This window comes from Bufo bufo, chromosome 10 (assembly GCF_905171765.1).
Source record: "Bufo bufo chromosome 10, aBufBuf1.1, whole genome shotgun sequence".
Classification (NCBI taxonomy): Eukaryota; Metazoa; Chordata; class Amphibia; order Anura; family Bufonidae; genus Bufo; species Bufo bufo.
Window position 1 is genome coordinate 55,464,351 of NC_053398.1, and position 22,384 is coordinate 55,486,734.

Here is a 22,384-nt window from a genome sequence, read left to right on the forward strand (position 1 = left end):
GTGCCACCACCTCAGCCCACTGTTAAGACAGCAGGTTTTCCCACTCCGCCGTCCTTTCAAATACCGCGAGGAATTCCACCCCGTCGTCCTTAGGACTCATTTTCCTCAGCGCTGACCGGACTTTATCTCTGGCAGCAGACGGAAACGGGGTCACTGCAGGTGACTGCTTGCTATTGCGCATTGCACTCAGCTTGTTGGGCATTAGCCCGGACCAGCTGCTGTAGTATTGCCTCCATTTGATCCGCTGTCTTAGGGCAAAACTTAGCTGGCTTTATGAAGGACATGCACAATAGTGTTTGCCTCACTGGTCACTTGCCTGCATCCGACACCACTTGTGGGGAACCGTACTCAGTTGACCAGTGTACAGTGGCAGGGACACCAAACCGTTCAACAAAAGTCGTCTTTATTTAGGCTTTTTCATCAAAAGTACAGCCAGTACATCATGATCGTAGCCGGATTCAGCAGTCATAGCACATTGTGACAATGTTACTTCACATTGTCTGCCTTTCCTCCAGACTGAGACACATCTAAGATCCAGCAGCAGGATGAAATAGGATCCCTGGACATGAGCATGTCTCAAGTCCCGGACTGGAACCTGGGGAACAGGCACCCATCCAACACATTGCCTGTTCCCAGTAAAAGCCCGCCCTGAACTAGCTGAACCAGCTACACTATCTATTTTCTGTGTCCACCAGCTAACTTAGTGGACACCTAGACTAGTGCTTTTACTCCACCAAGGCTGGGCACCTTGGTGGCACATTCCTGGTAAGTAAGCCGCTTTAAAATGCTTCCTGCAACATTCTGGGTGACACATATCTCCCCTCATAGATGACTCCTGTCACCGCCTTTACAGTATATAAATCCCCTTAATAAGTATTTTGTGGAAACAGGTATATCGTAGCCCTCAATCAATATTTTGTGGAAGCAGGTATCTCGCAGTCCTCAATCAATATTTGGTCGAAACAGGTATATCAAACCCCTTAATCAGTATTTTGCGGAAGAAGGTATATCGCAGCCCTCAATCAGTATTTTGTAGAAGCAGATATTTCGCAGGCCTCAATCAATATTTGGTGGAAGCAGGAATATCAATCCCCTTAATTAGTATTTTGTGGAAGCAGGTATATCGCAGGCCTCAATCAGCATTTGGTGGAAGCAGGTATATCAAACCCCTTAATCAGTATTTCATGGAAACAGGTATATCGCACCCCTCAATCAATATTTGGTGAAAGCAGGTATATCGAACCCCTTAATCAGTATTTTGTGGAAGCAGGTATATCACACCCCTCAATTATTATTATTATTTTTTCTTTAACAGTTATATCACACCACTCTGTTTATTTGGGGCAACAGGTATATCGCAGCCTTCAATCAGTATTTTGTGGAAGAAGATATATCACACCCCTCAATTAGTTGTTTTTTTTTTGTAGGTATATCACACCCGTTACAATTAGTTGTTCCAATAGTGCTTTTCCCTCTATATAGCTGCGGTATCGCAGCAGAACCGCACACAACTGCTGCACAATACAAATACACTATATACTTTTTATGTTAGAAAGTATATTATAAGTATATCACACCCCTCAGTATATCACACCTATCGATAGCACACCTATGCCAGTCCTTAAAAGGACTTTTGTGGCCCTATAAGCTAGCATTTGGTGTCCCTAACAGCCTGTCTCTGCTCCACAAAGCAACCTCTCCCTACACTGGCAAAACACAGAATGTAAAATGGCTGCCAGATCGGGTTCTGTGATAGGTTGGGGGTGTGTCCATGTGCTGAAACATCTCAATTGGCTGTCGTGTCCCACTTGATGGATGTGTCATGGGTCAAAGTTTGGCGCAATGCAAAAGAATACGGCGCCGGCGGACATCGCCATATGTTCACATGTTCGGCGAATCGCGAACACTCAAATTTTACCGCGAAACGACTGCTGGGCGAACCGCAAGGCCATCTCTAGTGTCCATAATTGTTTATGTGAGCTTGAGCAGGTCACTTTAATTATGATTCTAAGCATTTTAAAGTTTTCAGTAAATGCTGGTAATGTTTTCTGTATTAGGATCTGACCTATAGACAAGTAGTACAGTATTTTTAAGACACACAGGACCATATCACACACCTAGGCTATAGGAAGCATTATGGAAGCTATAAGATGCACTGCCAATTTCCCCTCACTTTTGTAAAATATGGTAGTTATAATCTTTATATGTCATTGTAATTTTCCAATTTGTTCATAAAAATTTTGGCTGTCAGTGATTTTAGGAAAAATTGTAATGAAAAAAATATATAGTTTAGCTGAGCTGAGGTGGACAGCACAAAAGATGAGGTCAACAAGAGGACATGGCTTATGAAACATAGAAAACGTTGCAGAATATCAACAAAGGCTATAATAGTAAATGTCATATAGTTGTCTCACAAACACATTCATCAACTATAGCAAACACAATTAACCGCTTGCCTACCACCCATTAACTATATTTGTCCAGGGGTTTTAAAACGTCTCTGCATAGATCATAGCTGCACACCAACCATGCAGCTGCTAGGGTGGAGGACCCACTGCCAGTTCTTCACAGTCCCTGCCTTCCAACATAGCTCTATGAATGCTGTCTATAGAGATCAGGAAGCAGCAATACCAGTGGTCATGTGCTCCCTGAAGGCTGGGTAACAGCATGAGCTGCTGGGTCTTATCAGACCCAGATCAGGTCTACAGAGAGACTGTACAGCCTTGTACAAGCACTCTGGGGAGCTGTGTTCCTCTTGTAACTGGGGCTAATATGTCAGCCCCAGTTACAGCAGAAATCAGCAATAAATGAAAAAAAAAAATTTGAATGTTAAATGTTCCCCAAAGGTCTTATAGGGGGCACAAAATGTAAGATTTAAAAAAAATTAAAATAAAATAGAAAAAATCACCACACATTGAACTGCAGCTTCTAGCCCCTCCCCCTGCCCCCATAACGCATACATCCCGTCAGTCAAAGAAGACCTAATAAAAAAATATTTTAGTTGCACAATGTGCTATTAACAAAGAAAACGGAAAAAAAATTTAAAAACAGACTATCCCCTTTACTAAATAACATGACATAAAAATAAAGCCCTGTGTGTCACCCAAAAAAGAAAAATATTTACACAACTGAACAGAAAAAAAAGTTAGGGCTTTCTAAGACACATGCTAAAGAAATAGAAAATGAGCCTTGTCAGGAAGCGGAGTATATGGCCTGGTCTAGAGCTGGTCAATAATCTTCATCCTGCCACTGCCAGGTGTGTCCACTAAGTGTCTGGTCTGGAAGAGCAGGCCATATTCAAAATACCCTTACCCTGTGCTAATTAAAGGAAATTAACCAGATGTACTACGTGTGACTGTCGTTATTTCCGGAGATCCTATAGGCGACCCAGGCGCAGGAGGAAGCAGAGTGGGTGTCTTGAGCTTTATCCCACCCTGCCCCTCCTGGGTGAAGTGAGTGTCTTTCATCGTTTTTATCTTAATGTTTTTATCATAATATACAACGTCTTTACTATTATACTACTAAAGGTATATTTTCTTTTAAAGCTACAGCTGTTGATTTTAAGGGAAACTAATTGAAGACATCCCACAATTAGCCACTAATCATCATCTAGTGGGTTATTACTTCAGAGGTATCTGGCGCCATTTACAAGCTTCTTTTTCCTCCTTTCTCTTTATCTTTGTATCACGTCCACATAGGATAATCCTTATTTGGACTGTATGCCTGTGGCAGCCTATCACCTCTCCAGTAACTAAATACGGTCCTTCCTTTGGCGCCCTGCCTGGATATCCCAGACCCTTTCTTTCCAAAGGGCCTGTGACTAACCCCCTCTTCTTTTTTTTTCCTCTTGTCCCTGCCTTAGATATTCAGAATAGACAGGTTGTGCTGGTGCGGCAGGTCATAAACATTGATGGTGGTGGTGGTGCTGATACTGAGCTGTGGATGTGCAGTGATGAAGCAGAGTGGTAGAACAGGTGCAGCAGGGCTACAATAGTGTTGAAGGGATGTTAAGCTGTGTAGTCGATTGATATAGAGGCAGGGTCAAAGTAGCAGAGTTGAGTACACTAGAGTTGATTCTTATTATCATTGCAAGCTGCAACCGTGTCCGTATGAGTTCCTTCCACCATCATAGAATGGGAGCCACACATATGGCCACACAAGGGCCAAAGAGGCTCTTTTAGTAAGGGCCCTACCAACCCCTGCGGGTCCCTCAACTGATTAAGGAGGGGGAGCGGGGGAGCGATCACCACCCAACATCTGGTAGTCTTGTGGTAATTTCCCTAGGAGGTGGGGTGTTTCAAAGGAGGGAGGCGGTGGTGGTTATGGTTCCCCTGGTTATGGTTTGGGTTCTCAGCCATCTGCGGGTCCCCTGACTGATTAAGTAGGGGGAACGGGGACTGTTGTGACCCCCCTTTTAGCATTGGTAATAAGGTTTTAGCCCCCCCTCCCTTCTTTCTCCCTCTCTTGAATAGGATTTATAGGTAGGCAATGCAGGGGTTAAAAGCACTCCGTGCTCCCCCTTGCCTTTCCTTTTCCGGCTGTATGGGCACCTCCTATTCAGTATTTAGCCCTTTGGTGCCGCCTCCCCTCTTCCCTTTTACGTCCGGCTAGCAGTTGTGCAGCGCGGTGGCACTTACCTGGCGTGACGTCCACAAGTGACCCGTTAATGGAGGCTCTCCTGGTGAGAATTCAGGTGGAGGGGGATGGCTGGCTGCGTTCGCTCCTGAATGTGCCTGCCATCCCTCCTTTTGCTGCTGCTCCGTCCACTCTCCCTCTCCCTATGGCTCCACTGAGCTCTGCGGCACAGTTTCAGGCTCCTGGGTTGCGCCGGTGCTCGTATCGGCGCACCCGCCCCCCCACTCATTTAGGCCACAGACCCCCAGCTCCTGCTGCACTGGTACGTGCTGCCTCCGTGGTCTCCCCAGCACAGGAGAAACGGCCATTGCAGCGATGTGTGCAGGCCACGCCCCTTCCTCCTCCTCCTGGTTTTCGCGCGCTTCCTGCCTCGTGTGTGTAGGAGAGCGCCATTAGTGTGATAATGGGGGCCCAGGCCAGCTCTTCATCAGCATCTAAACGGCAATCCACCCCTCTGCCCCCTCCTATATCTCCCTGTGTGGAGATAGCTCCTCCTCCTATGCCTGCTGTCTCTGTGACTGAGCCAGGCTCTATTGAACAGTTTGAGGATGCTGTGGAGCCTCCTGCCCAGCATGCCTCTAGTGCCCTTGTAATGCTACCCCCTCCAGGTCCCTCTCAGGCCCCCCTCTCGCCCCCTTCTTCATCACGCAGGCGACATCGTCGCTCTGGTTTGTCCTCTTCTGGTGGCTCTAGAAGGAGAGGTTGTCATCATTATCATAGGCGCCAGTCCCAACGCCGTTCCAAGGATTCTGGGAGAAGTCTGCTCTCCAGGTCCTCGCGATGGTGCTCCCCGTCGTCTTCGGACGTTTTGACAGGCGCATCCGGGGAGTATGGTCTATGAATCTATTCCAGGCATAAGAGGCAGGAGCCTACCCATCCTTCCAGGGCCTCCAGCCTGGTGTCTCCACCGAGTCGCCAAGATCCGGCTCCAGCTGCGGCAGCAGCGCCCGTCCCTTCGGCATCGTCCGGTAAGTTTACCTACACGGATGCTTGAGGGGTGGGTACCACGGGTTCAGAGGTCGTTGGGGCCCTTAGGGCCATCCTTGATAAATTGCAGCCTTCCTCTGCTTGGCCTCCCCCTCCTCCTCCCCCTAAGAAAACCCTCCCGGTTCAGGCAAGCATTCACGAGGATTCCATCTTTTGTGGGGTTAGCTTGTTGGGAGTCCATTTGGAGGAGGAGGTTCGGGAACGGATTTGGAACAATCAGTATGTTGATATATGGTCTTTGGTTACCGTCGATCAGCATGCGGTGGACAAGGAGCTTCGCCCGGTAGACAAGTCTTTTGAACGGCGCCCCCTGGTTGCTAAAACCATGAATAATTGGCTCCAAGCTTTCTCGGTATTGGGATGTATTATGGGTCAGCATCACCTGGAATGCTGTTCGTAGATGTTTCTGTACCAGGACACTATTTACAGTGCCTACAAGGCCCATGGCGGTTCCGCTTGGTGGAGATATGACGAGGAATTTCGTCGTCGTCTAGCTCTTCAACCAGATATTGGATGGGGGGTTAAGGCTACCGACGTGTGGCTTCGATTAATGGTGCCACAACGACCTCCCTTTCTTGGTGCGGCCACCGGTTCTGGGGTCTTGTCCGCCCAGGGACCGGTGGCCGAGCGACGGCTGGGGGCCTGTTGGTTATTTAATGAGGGACACTGCAAATTCGCTGGACTTTGCAGGTATAAACATGAATGTTCCACCTGTGGAGGCCCACACGCGGCTGCCCATTGTTCCCCCTCCCTTACAAAACCCGCTAAACCCTACCACGGTGAGCATAAGGACGCCAGTGACCATAGCTGGGATGGCACCTTGGCTAGACCTATACCCCAATAAATCCTCTTCTGGCTAGTTGTGTTTTGGTCTTACTTTTGGTTTCTTCATCCCCTTTATCCTCAGCAGGAACCCCATTTTTTCGGACAATCTTAAGTCAGCTAGAGATCACCCTGAGGTTCTCCAGGAGAAGGTGTCTAAATAAGTTTCTATGGGCAGGATGGAGGGCCCCTATATCTCCCCCCCCCCCATTCTGCAATCTCCATATTTCCCCTTTAGGCGTAATCCCTAAGAAGGAGACGGGTAAGTTCCGGCTCATACATCATCTTTCACACCCAAAGAGTAATTCGGTTAATGATGCTATTCTCCCTGAGAACTTCTCGGTCACTTATGTATCCTTTGACAGGGCTGTTTCCCTGGTCAGGGAGGCTGGCCACGGTGCCATCATGGCGAAATCGGATATTAAATCCGCCTTCCGCCTTCTCCCAGTACATCCGGACTGTTACCATTTTCTGGGGTGCCGTGTGGATGGTCTGTGTTACTACGACACTTGCCTTCCTATGGGTTGTTCGATATCTTGTCGCTACTTTGAAATGTTCAGTTCTTTCCTGGAGTGGGCTGTTAGATACGAAACCATTACCCGTTCCATTATCCACTATTTAGACGATTTCTTGTTCGTTTTCCCGGGGGACGGTGATGGTTGCCAGTTTTTATTGAATACCTTTCTATATTTGATGAAACGTTTAGGGGTGCCCATAGCTCTTGACAAAACGGAGGGCCCGGTCACTTGCCTCTCGTTTTTAGGCATTGAGATTGATTCTGTTGCCATGGATTGTAACGGTTAGTCCAAGGTTTTTTAGCTATCCGTAAGGCCACCCTTCTTTAGGTTCAATTCCTCCTAGGCTTATTAGTTTTTGCTTGCAGGGTAATGCCCATGGGTCAGGTTTTTTCCAGTCGTTTTTCCCTTGCTACACGTGGTGTTACTTCCCCTCTCCACCATATTCGTATCACTAGTTCTTTGAAAGCGGATTTAAGAGTGTGGCAAGCTTTCCTTGGCCGGACAATTGGTCCTCTTCGGGTTTTGCAAAAACCTGACGCTATTGGAACTTTTTCCAATTATCGTTGTGGTCGAGCTCTGGAGCCCCAGGTTGGCTAATTAGAACGTCTGTTTTTGGACTGATAATTTGAGTGTGGTTCATTGTATTAACAGTCTAACGTCCTCGTCCTTGCCTGTTCTCAGTCTTTTGCGTCATTTAGTCTTGCATTGTTTGGAGTATAACATATACTTCAGGGCCCGCAATGTTCCGGGCACCTTTAACCTTACTGCTGACGCTTTCTCTCGGTTTCACTGGCAGGACTTCAGATCCCTCTTACCAGAAGCAAGTCCAGTTGGCGAGACATGTCTACAGCACCTCTGGCAGCTGGTGGACAGTAGCTGATGTCTTTAATATCATCTTCTGTGACCCTGGCTACTTTGAGATCTCATGGTAAGGCGTGGAGGGAATTTCTTTCCTTAGGTGGGGACCGTGATCTGAGTAGGGATGAGGTTCTCTAACAGGTGGTGGTGGAATTCTTACTGCGCTTGCGTTCCCTTGGCTTATCAGCTTCGGTGGCCCAGCGCCGGCTATCAGGTGTGGCCTTCTACTTCTGTCTCCTGGGTTGGCCCGATGTTACAAAAGCCTTTTTGGTTACACAAGCCCTAAGAGGTTGGCACAAGGAATATGTTAGGACGGAATGTCATCGCCCGATCTCTTGTCAGTTGCTTTGCGCTTTAATTTCTGCATGCTCGGATACTTGTATTTCTCCCTTCGAGGCTACCCTGTTAGCAACCAGTTTTAGTCTATCCTTTTTTGCCGCCCTAAGAATTGGCGAACTGCTACCCCCTTCCCGTTTCAAGTCGGGAGGGTTTCTCTCCAATGACGTACTGCTGGGGAATGTGTCAGTACGGCTTTGTATACGCCGTTCTAAAACTGACATTTTTGGTAGGGGTGCTTGGATTCCCCTTCATCAGGTTCCGGGCCCGGCATGTCCTGTACGTTTGGTCACCGAATACAGTGCATTGCGCCCTGCTGGTAGTCACTTCTTACCAAGTTTCAGTTTACTTCTCTGTTTAAAAGATGTTTACGTATGTTCGTTTGGGACTCATTCTTTTAGAATTGGCGATGCAACCGAGGCTGCCAGGGCTGGCCTTCCCGAGTCTGAGGTTAGGCGAATTGGCAGGTGGCGGTCCTCCTGTCTTGCTACTAATATTCGTCCTGACTTGCTATGAAAAAAAATAAAAAATATGTCAAATAAAAAAAAAAATATATATATTTTTTTTTTATAAAAAATTCATAGAAAAAAAATTATGTTAATTATTTTACACGCTGTTTTGCTGCCTTATATTGGTTGTTCTAATTGTTTGTTTTTCATAGGTGCTCTTTGTCCAGCCGTCTGGATTATCGGCCACTCTTATGTATTTTGGGCGGCGCAAAGAGCGTTCTGCTGTCCGGGAGCCCGTACTTTGGGTTTTCGGGAGGTGGACGTGTTCTGGCGCGAAATCCGTGGTCTCCGGTGGTCCCAAGTCCTTCCTGAGGTGGTAGATATCAGCAGGTCCTCAAATGGCCCCGTCATTCTGGTGATTCATGCTGGGGGGAATGACCTTTTCTCCTTGAGGTTAGCGGAGCTCATGACCCTTATACGAGCAGACATGGAGCGTTTCTCTTCATTTTTTCCAGAAATGGTCCTAGTTTGGTCAGAAATAGTCCCACGGGTTGTCTGGCATGGAGCTAGGGACTCTGATGCTATGGAAAAATGTTGTAGAACGGTAAATGCCCGAATAGCCCGTTTTATTAGATCCCAATCGGGTATAGTGGTTCGCCACCGGCAATTGGAAGGAGACAACAAGGCTTAACTACGCCCAGATGGTGTCCACTTGTCTGATATCGGACTTGATATTTTTCTTTCGGGTCTGCAGGATGGGGTGGAGCATGCCATGTTTATGTTGGGTGGTGGTCGGAGTCCCGTATAGGTTTACAGTGGCTCCTCTGTGGCGGTACGAACATAAATAGCAGTATGGAGTTAAGGAGAAATAGCGGACTTGCCCTCTGGGAGTCCAGCGACCGGAATACCGCTCCTGATAAGTAACGTTCGAGCAGTTCAAGGCTCGGGTTTTTCGTTGATAAGAGAAAGTGAATAAAGCTGTGGCCGATCACCACCCAACATCTGGTAGTCTTGTGGTTATTTCCCTAGGAGGTGGGGTGTTTCAAAGGAGGGAGGCGGTGGTGGTTATGATTCCCCTGGTTATGGTTTGGGTTCTCAGCCATCTGCGGGTCCCCTGACTGATTAAGTAGGGGGAGCGGGGACTGTTGTGACCCCCCCTTTCAGCATTGGTAATAAGGTTTTAGCCCCCCTCCCTTCTTTCTCCCTCTCTTGAATAGGATTTATAGGTAGGCAATGCAGGGGTTAAAAGCACTCTGTGCTCCCCCTTGCCTTTCCTTTTCCGGGCTGTATGGGCACCTCCCATTCAGTATTTAGCCATTTGGCGCCACCCCCCCTCTTCCCTTTTACGTCCGGCCAGCAGTTGTCCCTCCCTCCCGCCCCATTTGTTTGCTCTACGGGTTTTCGGTCATGGATCCGGGAGTTCTCTGTTTTTCCGATCATTTATGTCTTCCTGATTTCTGTTCCTGCTTTTTAGTCTCTCCGATTATGGTTATTCTTAAGTCACAGCCGGCGGTATGAACATAAATAGCAGTATGGAGTTATGGAGAAATGGCAAACTTGCCCGCTGGGAGTCCAGCAGCCAGCATACCGATCCTGATGAGTAACATTCGAGCAGTTCAAGGTTCGGGTTTTTCGTTGATAAGAGAAAGTGAAAAAAAGCTGTGGCCAATCACCACCCAACATCTGGTAGTGTTGTGGTTATTTCCCTAGGAGGTGGGGTGTTTAAAAGGAGGGAGGGGTGGTGGTTATGGTTCCCCTGGTTATGGTTTCGGTTTTCAGCAGTCCTTACACATGTTTATGTTTTGCGCTCAATTAAAGGGGTTGTCTCATGTCTCCATTCGACCACATTCACATCACCATGTCCATTTTGCGAACCAAAACAGCAGTGATGGTGAGATAAGACAACTCCTTTAAGTAATGTCCAATTCAGTGTCTGTATAGCGAATAGTCCGCTTAGATTATTGATACTATATTAGGCGCTCCAATGAGATTTTTTTTGCAGACACCAAAATGTTGGTCAAGGGAATATGAGAATAAGAGAATTTGAGCTGTGTCTAATGGTAAAATGAGTGGATCAAGTAGAATATAACAGAATACTTACTATCCATTTAATTAATTTGCCAATGAAAATTACAGAATGCATTATAGCATCATGTTCAGAGGGTGTTCACAGGGTACAAAAAATGCTAGGATATGAGGTACTGTGTGATGCAGACATTTGTACGTATCTGCCAATGATATAGGGAAAGCAGGGGTGTACACAGAAATCATGGGGTCCCTTTTCAAAAGTCAGAATCCCCACCCCCCTTATATAGCTGCCCCTGTATATGTAACTTATTACAGTTTTTCAATATTGTCTCTGCCAAGTCTTAAACCTGTTGTATGGGAGGCAGAAACTTTAACTGTAGTCAAGCACATTATGCATAGGAAAAGCCGTCCTATTGACTACAGTTAAAGAGGGTATACACCAATTTCCAGACCTCTCAGACTGGTAGGACCCACATTGGTGATCATAATCTGCAGTCTCTGCTGCTTGTCTCGGATCCCTCCAGGTAAACTTCCGGATTCTCATCACTGGCCGCAGTGGTGATCTGCTCCCCTTGTGTCACGTGACCATATGACATGATACAAGTTGAGTTGTAGCCAGTGATTGGCTGCAGTGGTGTCAAACAGGAAGTTTAGGGATCAGAGACAAGCAGTGGAGGCCGAGGAGCGAACAAGCTGGGACCCAATGAAGGATATCAGGTAAGTATGATCACCAACACGGGTCCCGCCAGTCTGAGAGGTCTGGAAATTAGTGCACAACCCCTTAAGTCCATTGCTTAACTGGTATGTTTTCTGCCTTACATACTATATGTTGTGGGTTCAAGACCTGGCAGCGACAAGCTGGAACAAACATTAATACAAATTAAATATATAGGGATGTTTTGAAGGCCAATCCCTCTTCATGCCGCAGTGCTAAGACCCAACAGAGGGGATCTAAAGGGGAAAGCGCTGTGACAACAGGTTCTTTTTGCTCTAACTGTCCTATGATTTGGGATCTAATGGTGTAAAGTAAAACCATAGCAACCAATAAAATTCCACCTTTCATTTTTCACAGCTACTTTGGAAAATGAAAGGTGGAATCTGATTAATTGATATAGGCAACTAAGCCAGTTCTACTTTACACCAGTTTGATAAATGACCCATAAAGTTTGCAAGTATGTAGAACCAAAAACAGTGGCATCAATGTAAAAGCTGCCTAAACACTGATGAAATCTCTCTGTGGAGGCTATAGTAACTCCAGAAACACAGTACAGTATTTTCAAAATACCTGTGGACAATAACCTATTCTTATAAGAACCCTTTAATAAAAGCCATCATCAATTATTGCACATCATATATGTTATTTATTTATTCATTTATTTCATTAGTTACATTGCAGCAGTTATACGTACATCTATTCATGTAGCCTAACAATATTCAAGTCTCCCTGGACATCCAAAACACAACTGAATTATATGTGAGCTTTGCAAAAGCGTGTCTACAAACTTTTTTTTTTCTACTTTGAGTGAATGTAAGTGTAATTTAGATCCCATGTAACGTTTTCAGAAAAATAACTAAATATCTGAAGTAGGTAGAGAAGACTTGAAAGAGGACCTTTCATCACTCCTGACATGCCTGTTTTAATAGCTTCATGCATTCCACATGTAATAACAATTCTGGAACATCTATTCTTATGACTCCATTTTGTGCCATTCCTTTATTATTTCTACCAGAGGTTATGAATGCTAGCAGTCTGCAGTAAGGATACAGAGGGGAGGTAACAAGTTGGGGGCATGACCCTGCACAGACTCACTCTATCTAATCAGTGCAGACTGCTAGCAATTCATTCATAACTTCTAGTAGAAATAATAAAGGAATTACATAACATAGAGCCATAAGAATAGATGTTCCAGAATTGTTATTGCATGGGGAATGCATGAAGCTATTAAAACAGGCGTGTCAGGAGTGGTGAAAGGTCCTCTTTAAGCTGACAATACACATTAGATAGAAGTAACCTTATGGTTGGATAATCTCTGAATGAAAATTTGTCTGATGTACTGTAATTCCAACAATGCAGTCATACATATTTTAGTCCATATTGGAAGTTGCAGTCATTCATACTAGACATGCATGTTTCATGTGACCTATCTTTTTGGGAATGTTCTCGGGATATGTTTTCAAACAAAAAATTCAAACGCAGCTGATTTTTTTTCCCAGACAATGGGGGTGGGCATTGTTTTTCATTAATTTTACCCAATTCAAGTGTATGATGGTTGAAATGGTTAAAATTGACAATTTTCATAAATTTTTGTCTTATATACAGTATATTGGGCACTTTTAGATACTTGGAAATAGCCTGTTCAGAGCAACTCAAAGACACTGTTTATTGGCATATATTAAAAATATGTTTCAGACTGAAACCCATGGTCATCAGGCTAATAACAGGGAAAAAATATACGAGGTGAGGAACGGAACTTGTGAGTGAAATATTTCACTGCAATGTGATCTGTTATCTGTCTGAGTGAAGCAATAGGGGAGGTGGGGATTGGAGGTATTTAAAGTGTAACTATCATTCTTTTTTATTTGTGTAATGTATTAGGGCAGTGATACTGACCATTTTTGGAATATACTTTAATATACTTTAATTACTTAAATTGTACATTTCTATTAGAAAAATAGCTCTAAAGTGGCCCATTTTGAGCCTTAGCAATGCTCCTTTGTTTTCTGTTTACATAACACAGTCAGTGTGGAGCACGTCTCCACAGTTATGTAAACAGAAAACAGAGGAGCATTGCTAAGGCTTAAAATGGGCCAATTTAGACTACTTTCACACTAACGTTGTTTGAATCCGGCGTTCAATTCCATCTCCGGAACTGCCCGCCGAATCCGGAAAAACGTGTGAAAACGGATTACATTTGAATCCTGATCAGGATTTTGATCACAATGAAAAAGAGCATTGAAAAAAACGTATCTGCCATTTATGGACTTTAACTTTTTTTTCACATTTTTCGGGTTTAACATGCAAAAGCCGGATCCGGTTTGACTGAACACACAGCGCCAGATCCGGCGTTAATGCAAGTCAATGGCTGGATCCGTCGTTCAGTCAAAGTGTTCAGGATTTTTGGCCGGAGGTAAAAATACAACATGCTACGTTTTTCTGAAAAGCCTGATCAGTCAAAAAGACTGAAGACATCCTGATGCATCCTGAAGGACTGACTCTCCATTCAGAATGCATGGGGATAAAACTGATCAGTTATTTTCTGGATTTGAGCCCCTAGGACGGAACTCAGCGCCGGAAAAGAAAAACGCTAGTGTGAAAAGTACCCTTAGAGCTATTTTTCTAATAGAAATGTACAATTTCAGTAATTAAAGTATAATACAAAAATGGTAGTATCACTGCCCCCATACATCACAAAAAAATAAAAATAAAAATAAAAATGACAGTTACACTTTAAATAGCCTCTTAGCACGGCTATTTTGGCCAGTTACATTACTTAGTACCCGATGGTGCTGTTTCAAACATGCCATGATACCCCTGATGACGCACTTAGCTACTTTAGTGCAGAAATGCATACAGTAAATACTATGGCAATAAATTATAATCAAGATTATCACCTCCACTGTATAGGGATGAACAATTGCTATAGTAAATACTATGGCAATAAATTATAATCAAGATTATCACCTCCACTGTATAGGGATGAACAATTGCTACAGATTCCATACAGATTTGTTGTGCTGTCCTGCTCACAAAGGATTATGTTGGTGCCAGACTCAACAAATGTTTGCTTGTTTATTGGGTGATCTGCGGCACCTTTACACAAGGCTGTTATCAGGGATGAGTATTGGCACATGTAAAGGGTTCTCCTTTTTGTCTTTTTGCAGATAATTGCCACTATATCTTTTCTCTTCTTCTTTTTTTTTTGTTTGATATGTATACTCATCATTGGATTTGCTGATACTTAAAGGCTATAAACATCTTTGGGGACAATTTCTTTTTATCATTGCATTTTACTCCTTTTCAGCTAAAAATTATTTTTGAATTGTTCTTTATTAAACATTTTAAAAAGTTTTTGTTCTACAGCCTTCACTTTTAGTAAATTTTTTTCTGTTTTACACTGCATCCATCAGGGTGCTCCTCTGATGGCTAGATCTGTAGCCCTAATATGTTCTTTCCTGACAGTTCATAAACACTCATTATAGTTGAAATTTTATAAGGTCTCATGCACAAGACAGTGGTTTTTGTCAGCATCTGATCTGCATTTTTAGCTGATTAGATGCGGACCCTTCACTCCAAAGGGTCCGCAGAAGATGTGTGTTGTTCCCTGCAAAAAAAAACACTAAAAAAACATATCCTTTTCTTCTCTGTTTTGTGGACAAGAATAGGACATTTCTGCAGGTGAAAATTAAAATGGTGGCAGGCTCTTGGATAGTATCCGTGCATTGTGGATCTACGATTTGTAGACCTCAAAAACAGCAATGGGCGTGTGCATGAGCGCTAAGTTTGATAAGAATTTAGCTGAAATGCATGTTAATGAGCTGTCAGGAGCTCAGAGATAAGGGCTACAGATCAAGTCATCAGAGCAGCTCATTGACACATTGTGTAAACCAGAAGGAAATGATCTGCTCTGAACACTGATACACTAAACTTAAAAGCTGTAAAACTAAAACAGTTGAAAATATTTAATAAAGGCAGTTGAAAAAGATTTTTAGCCCAAAATTAGTAAATGCAATGATAAAAAATTTCCCCCAAATGCGTGCATAGATTTTAAAACCACTTCCTGATAGGATAAAATACATCATCCTTTCAGTTGATGACTAAAATCAATATCACATTTCTTTTTCTAAAAGGGCCTATACACTTTACAGTAATGTCAGAGGGACTGGCCAACCATCTAATGTCTATGAGATGTTTATCTAGACAAATAAGTTTCAGAATGTGATCCCTTTATGTGTTTGATGGATTACTGAATTACTGACCAAGCAACATTATCAGATGCTTAGAGCTTTGTGAGGGTGGGAACAGTAGCTTTTTACCAGATTGATTTTTATGAATTAAAATGATGCAGGCTTTGTACCAACAGTCTTCTTTGTGCAGGTGGACAGTGCATAGTACATCACTAAAACCTATATAGATTAGAAGAAAGGGGATTGAACTATTACCTACCTATAGGCCACCCAAATCATGATCTGGTTCCATGTCTAACTCTATTTTTTGCTGCTCTCCTGACCTGGGATTTGGATTTTGTTCCTATTTTTAATTAGAGAAAATCACAATAAAGATTTAGCATAAGAGCTATAGCCTCCTTGCATTATGGTACTGTATATATCCATTATAAAAGTCTTTTATTGGTCTTTTAGTCATTTAGCCAATGCTACACTGGCATTATGCCACCGGTAGGGAAGCCTTTGTATGTTTTAGGGTTCTAAAGAAGACCCAGTCCCTTCTCAGATTATATTCTCTTCAGTTCTCAGAAGCACCCATATGTACGCCAGTACTTAGTATTCTGGGAGCATTAGAGTGATCTTTTTGGCAAGCTTCATTGGCACCACTGATATCAAATGGCCACATGTACAGAGTTTGTGGGTACTGTCTGTAGAGGCACAATTTCTTTCTTCTCTTCTTTTTCTGGTGCCTTTTTTAACCTATAGAACAAAATAAAAAAGGAAACTCTTATCTATTTTTGTCATAAAAATTTCATCTCTATAATATACATAATAATAACCTCAAAATTATATAACCAGTATACAATCATAAATGTATGTCTTACGCTGTAATTTTCCTGTATGATAAAGTAGCTTTTTTTATGATCATGGTAAAGAAGAATCAATTCTAAACAAATAGGAATCATTATGAATTTCACAAAAAATTATCTGCCAAACAAATCTGAAGATTACTGATTCATTTCAGATGAATAACGTAAAAACTGCGCCCAGCGTCATTTTAACTGTGGATATTAGTGGGAAAAACCATGAGGGACGGAGAAGATGGAGGATCATATAACACTGGAAGTGGAGGAAGCGATTGCCCTGATTGGCTCAGAAGCAGACAGTCTTATTAGTCAGTCACGGAAAGAATTCAGCAGGGTCCTTTGCTAAGAGTGTCATAGAAAGCCATTCTGTGTTTAGCTTCTGACCTGGTAGGGTGTCATGTGGCAGTGTCTGGCAAAAAAAAAAACTATTACAGGCACAAGCCACTAATGTAGTGTGATATGGGCACTATAGAGAGAAAACAGGGAGATATAATTAGGTAGATTTTAGGAAATTTAATCAAGGAAAGCTTTGAGGGAGTTAAGGACTGGTTATCCAGTTGTGTTTTTAATTTGTGGTAACAAATCAAATTTTTTCCTAAAATGGCTGCTGCACATGTTAGGACATGGAGCAAAGAACTCTGGGAACGAGGGATCAACCACAATGCCATGCATGCAGCCAATCAGCAGCCAGCAAGCCCCTGTGATGTCACAGCCCTATAAATAGCCTCAGCCAATTTGGATTCAGCCATTTTCCAGTCAACTTAGTGCAGGGAGAGACGTGACAGGCACTAGGGAAAGTATTAGGAAAGACTTTATTGTGCTGAAAAAAAGATTTACAAGTTCAGGGAAAGATCATTCAAGGTGTAGGGAAAGGGTAGGGAGGCATTATCTACACTATAAAAGGAGAACAGGGTCCAATAGGGGAATGTACAGCCTGGGTAATAGGAGAGATTCTATTACACATTGCTCCACTAATTGGGGATCCAAATTGCTGTTATACTGCTGCTTTAAAGTTTGCACTATATGATAGCTCAGTAATTCCAGGTAACCTTGCTTGTTATTGGGGTGCAAATGCTGTGTGATACAGCCATTTATGTGGTGTATTAATAAGAACTATACTTTATGTACAACTTATTAGCCATTTTGCGGTGAACGTGCATTTCTTTATAGACATTTTTGTGGTCTATTAATAAAAAAAAGTAAGTCTTATTAGCCATTCAGCAGTGAACGTACATTGTTTTATATAGATTGTGGTGTATTAGTAAAAAAAACAACTACTTCTTATTAGCTGTTTTGCGGTGACCGTGCGTTTCTTTATAGCAATTTTTGTGGTGTATGAATAAGAAAAAGATGTACGTCTTAATAACCATTAAGCGGTGAACATACATTGTTTTAGACACATTTTTGTGGTGTATTAATAATAAAAAAAACTACGTCTTATTAGCCATTTTGCTGTGAACTTACATTGTTCTACTGCCTTTTATGGAGTGTATTAATTTACTTTTACTTTCATTCTTTTATTTTGCAGTATGTCAGACAGACAAGTGACAGGCCCTTCAAAGGGAACGGGCAGTGGCCAAAATGTTTCTGGGGCAGGCGCAAGTAGCAGCAGAAGAAAGGGGGTGGCAGCAGGAGTCGCAGCAAGAGGCCTGAGCTTCCAGTGTCTTCTAGCGGTCGTGTCTTGACCAGCAACCAAGTGGTGCTTGAGTGGTTGAATCGGTCTTCTACTACTTCGCAAGTGACATCAGACACCCTCAGCTAAGAGTCGGTGGGTTCTTCTGACACGACGCTTAGTTGGCATGGCCCAGGAGCAGGCCCTGTGCCCTCACCTGTCCTCAACCTGCCTCTGTCATTTTCTGTACCCTCAGCACGAGAAGTATTATATCCCGTAGGCTCCTCCCCTTATTAACGAGGATAAGCTACTAGAAGACAGTCAGCAGTTACTGCCCAGCCAAGATCTGGAGGAGAGATCGGCTGCTTACTCCAGTAGGTGGCAAGTAGTGATGATGAGTAGAGATGGACGAACATCGGCCGGGATGATTCGCGAATGCGAATAGGCCCCATTCACTTTAATGGCAGGCAAACCTGTAAAACCTTCAGGCCATATTTGCAGCCACCAAATACTTACAAGAAGTGCACAAATCGTCCCACAACATGGACAGTGACATACCAGCGGGGGATCAATGGCAAAAATTCCCCCAAAAAATATGTATTCTAATCAGGGGCCATTTTTATGCGTCTTAAAGGGAAATTTCCTAAAAATGTGCACTGCTGGAGCCTAGAAAAAATGTATTTTAGGCCACGTGAGTACAGGCCCCAAAACATCAAGTGATTATGTGGCTGGAGGTATATTAGACTGTCATTGGATATCAATTTCACTACAGGCCAGTACAAATACATGTCAAATACATATGTTTAAAAGAACAAAAAATATAAAATTGGTTTAAAAACATGTCTAACGAAATCCCCCCTCTTAAAAAAAACCTAAATGATAAATAATACTTTTTGTTTTCAACTAATTCACACCAAAAAGGCTGTAATTTTCTCACTTCACCACACAACGACTAATAAGCCCTTTTTTTTTCCAATAATACACAGCCTCTTTTGGTTTCACTTTGTCTGTGTGTTGCTGGTATGTCCACACCCCCTGTTCAGGGGCAGGCGCAAGTAGCAGCAGAAGAAAGGGGGTGGCAGCAGGAGTCGCAGCAAGAGGCCTGAGCTTCCAGTGTCTTCTAGCGGTCGTGTCTTGACTAGCAACCAAGTGGTGCTTGAGTGGTTGAATCGGTCTTCTACTACTTCGCAAGTGACATCAGACACCCTCAGCTAAGAGTCGGTGGGTTCTTCTGACACGACGCTTAGTTGGCATGGCCCAGGAGCAGGCCCTGTGCCCTCACCTGTCCTCAACCTGCCTCTGTCATTTTCTGTACCCTCAGCACGAGAAGAATTATATCCCGTAGGCTCCTCCCCTTATTAACGAGGATAAGCTACTAGAAGACAGTCAGCAGTTACTGCCCAGCCAAGATCTGGAGGAGAGATCGGCTGCTTACTCCAGTAGGTGGCAAGTAGTGATGATGAGTAGAGATGGACGAACATCGGCCGGGATGATTCGCGAATGCGAATAGGCCCCATTCACTTTAATGGCAGGCAAACCTGTAAAACCTTCAGGCCATATTTGCAGCCACCAAATACTTACAAGAAGTGCACAAATCGTCCCACAACATGGACAGTGACATACTAGCGGGGGATCAATGGCAAAAATTCCCCCAAAAAATATGTATTTTAATCAGGGGCCATTTTTATGCGTCTTAAAGGGAAATTTCCTAAAAATGTGCACTGCTGGAGCCTAGAAAAAATTTATTTTAGGCCACGCGAGTACAGGCCCCAAAACATCAAGTGATTATGTGGCTGGAGGTATATTAGACTGTCATTGGATATCAATTTTACTACAGGCCAGTACAAATACATGTCAAATACATATGTTTAAAAGAACAAAAAATATAAAATTGGTTTAAAAACATGCCTAACGAAATCCCCCCTCTTAAAAAAACCCTAAATGATAAATAATACTTTTTGTTTTCAACTAATTCACACCAAAAAGGCTGTAATTTTCTCACTTCACCACACAACGACTAATAAGCCCTTTTTTTTTCCAATAATACACAGCCTCTTTTGGTTTCACTTTGTCTGTGTGTTGCTGGTATGTCCACACCCCCTGTTCAGGTGTGGATCATGTGACCTTCACCTCCCCCTATTTAGTCTGACTTTACCCATCACTCCTTGCTCTGGATAGCTTCATTTGATTTTTTGGAAGAGCTGGAGTGTGGTTCATGGTGAAGTCCTGTTCGTCCATCATCCATCAGCCTCAGAAGTTAAGTGTTCTGCTTGTTGTGTTTTGTATTCCCCCCACCTTTGTTGTTTACTAGGCCTCAGCGAGACGCTGGTTCCTTCACCAAGGGTTGTCTCTGCCCGGTCATTACTATTAGGGCATCTGAGGGCCACCAGGGTTTTCTAGGTTCCTGTGTATGGGCATCTCTACCATCGAGAGGTGCCCATACGGATAGGAGTTAGGGTCAGGAGCAGGGTTTAATAGGTGGTGACCCTTTTCCTTCCCTAGCGGTGAGGCCTAGTGTCTTTTCCCTTCCTTCTTGTTGTCCTTTGGTGTTCTCCCCTACAACATCTGTGACATTATCCAGAGCCAATACTGGCATTTTTTGTTCTGATCTGTGCAGCTATGGATGCTATGACTGCACTGGTCAAACAGCTGCAAAATTTGACTTTGGAGGTAGCAGACCTCCATGCGATGGTTTTGCAGATTCAGAGTCCACAGGCTGCTGGTTCCGGTGGTGGGTTCCAGGCCTTCCCTGAACCGAAGGTAGCTCTCCCGGACAGGTTTTCCGGGGGTAGTGACAATTTCATCCGGTTCAGGGAGTCATGTAAATTATACTTTAGGCTGCGTCCATACTCTTCTGGGGATGAGTGTCAACAGGTGGGTATGATTATTTCATTGCTAAAAGAGGATGCCCAGTCTTGGGCTTTTTCTCTGCCGACCGGATCACCGTCCCTCCGGTCGGTAGAAGAATTCTTTAGAGCCTTGGGTCTTATCTATAATGACCCGCATCGGATCTCTCAGGCCGAGACCAAGTTACGGGGTTTGCGGCACGGAGAACGTTCTGCGGAGACCTATTGCTCAGAATTTAGGAGATGGGCTACGGATACAGAGTGGAACGATTCTGCTCTCCATAGCCAATTCTGCCAGGGTCTCTCTGAGAGACTGCAGGGTGCATTGGCTTTTCATGAAAATCCTGAGTCATTGGAAGCAGCTATGTCTCTTGCTGTATGTCTTAATAGACGCCTGAGGGAGAGATCTAGGGGTTCTCACCTTCAGGACGTACTGTCCAATAAGGGTACTGCTTCCTTTGACAGTCCAAAACTGGGAAAATCGAAGCATTTATCAACAGTGGGGCAGGAGTTAACTTGATTGATGGACAGTTTGTACGCATTCACGGGTTGACTACTAGTGCATTAGTGAATAGTATTTCTGTCTTTGCAATTGACTCAGCACCTCTTGCCCAAAAATGCCTGTCGCAGGTAGTGAATGACATTAATTTAACCACTTCAGCCCCCCTACCTTAACCACCTCAGCCCCTATATCTTAAACACCCTTAAAGACCAGGCCACTTTTTACACTTCTGACCTACCCTACTTTCACCGTTTATTGCTCGGTCATGCAACTTACCACCCAAATGAATTTTACCTCCTTTTCTTCTCACTAATAGAGCTTTCATTTGGTGGTATTTCATTGCTGCTGACATTTTTACTTTTTTTGTTATTAATCGAAATTGAACGATTTTTTTGCAAAAAAATGACATTTTTCAGATTCAGTTGTAAAATTTTGCAAAAAAAACGACATCCATATATAAATTTTGCTCTAAATTTATTGTTCTACATGTCTTTGATAAAAAAAAAATGTTTTGGTAAAAAAAATGGTTTGGGTAAAAGTTATAGCGTTTACAAACTATGGTACAAAAATGTGAATTTCCGCTTTTTGAAGCAGCTCTGACTTTCTGAGCACCTGTCATGTTTCCTGAGGTTCTACAATGGCCAGACAGTACAAACACCCCACAAATGACCCCATTTCGGAAAGTAGACACCCTAAGGTATTCGCTGATGGGCATAGTGAGTTCATAGAACTTTTTATTTTTTGTCACAAGTTAGCGGAAAATGATGATTTTTTTATTTATTTTTTCTTACAAAGTCTCATATTCCACTAACTTGTGACAAAAAATAAAAACTTCTATGAACTCACTATGCCCATCAGCGAATACCTTGGGGTGTCTTCTTTCCAAAATGGGGTCACTTGTGGGGTAGTTATACTGCCCTGGCATTCTAGGGGCCCTAATGTGTGGTAAGTAGTTTGAAATCAAAATCTGTAAAAAATGGCCGGTGAAATCCGAAAGGTGCTCTTTGGAATGTGGGCCCCTTTGCCCACCTAGGCTGCAAA

General features: G+C 43.5%; 1 protein-coding gene across 4 annotated transcripts in view; it reads right to left on the minus strand.

Annotated features, from left to right (window-relative positions):
* Positions 1-14,751: 14,751 nt before the first annotated feature.
* The window catches only part of LOC120981168 (solute carrier family 22 member 6-A-like), a 313,139-nt gene continuing 305,506 nt past the window's right edge, over positions 14,752-22,384 (minus strand). For all 4 annotated transcript variants that reach the window (XM_040410685.1, XM_040410686.1, XM_040410689.1 and 1 more), the window contains exon 11: positions 14,752-16,276. In XM_040410685.1, coding sequence (XP_040266619.1) covers positions 16,189-16,276 — 88 coding nt within the window. In that variant the 3' untranslated portion in view covers positions 14,752-16,188. The remainder of the gene's footprint in view (positions 16,277-22,384) is intronic.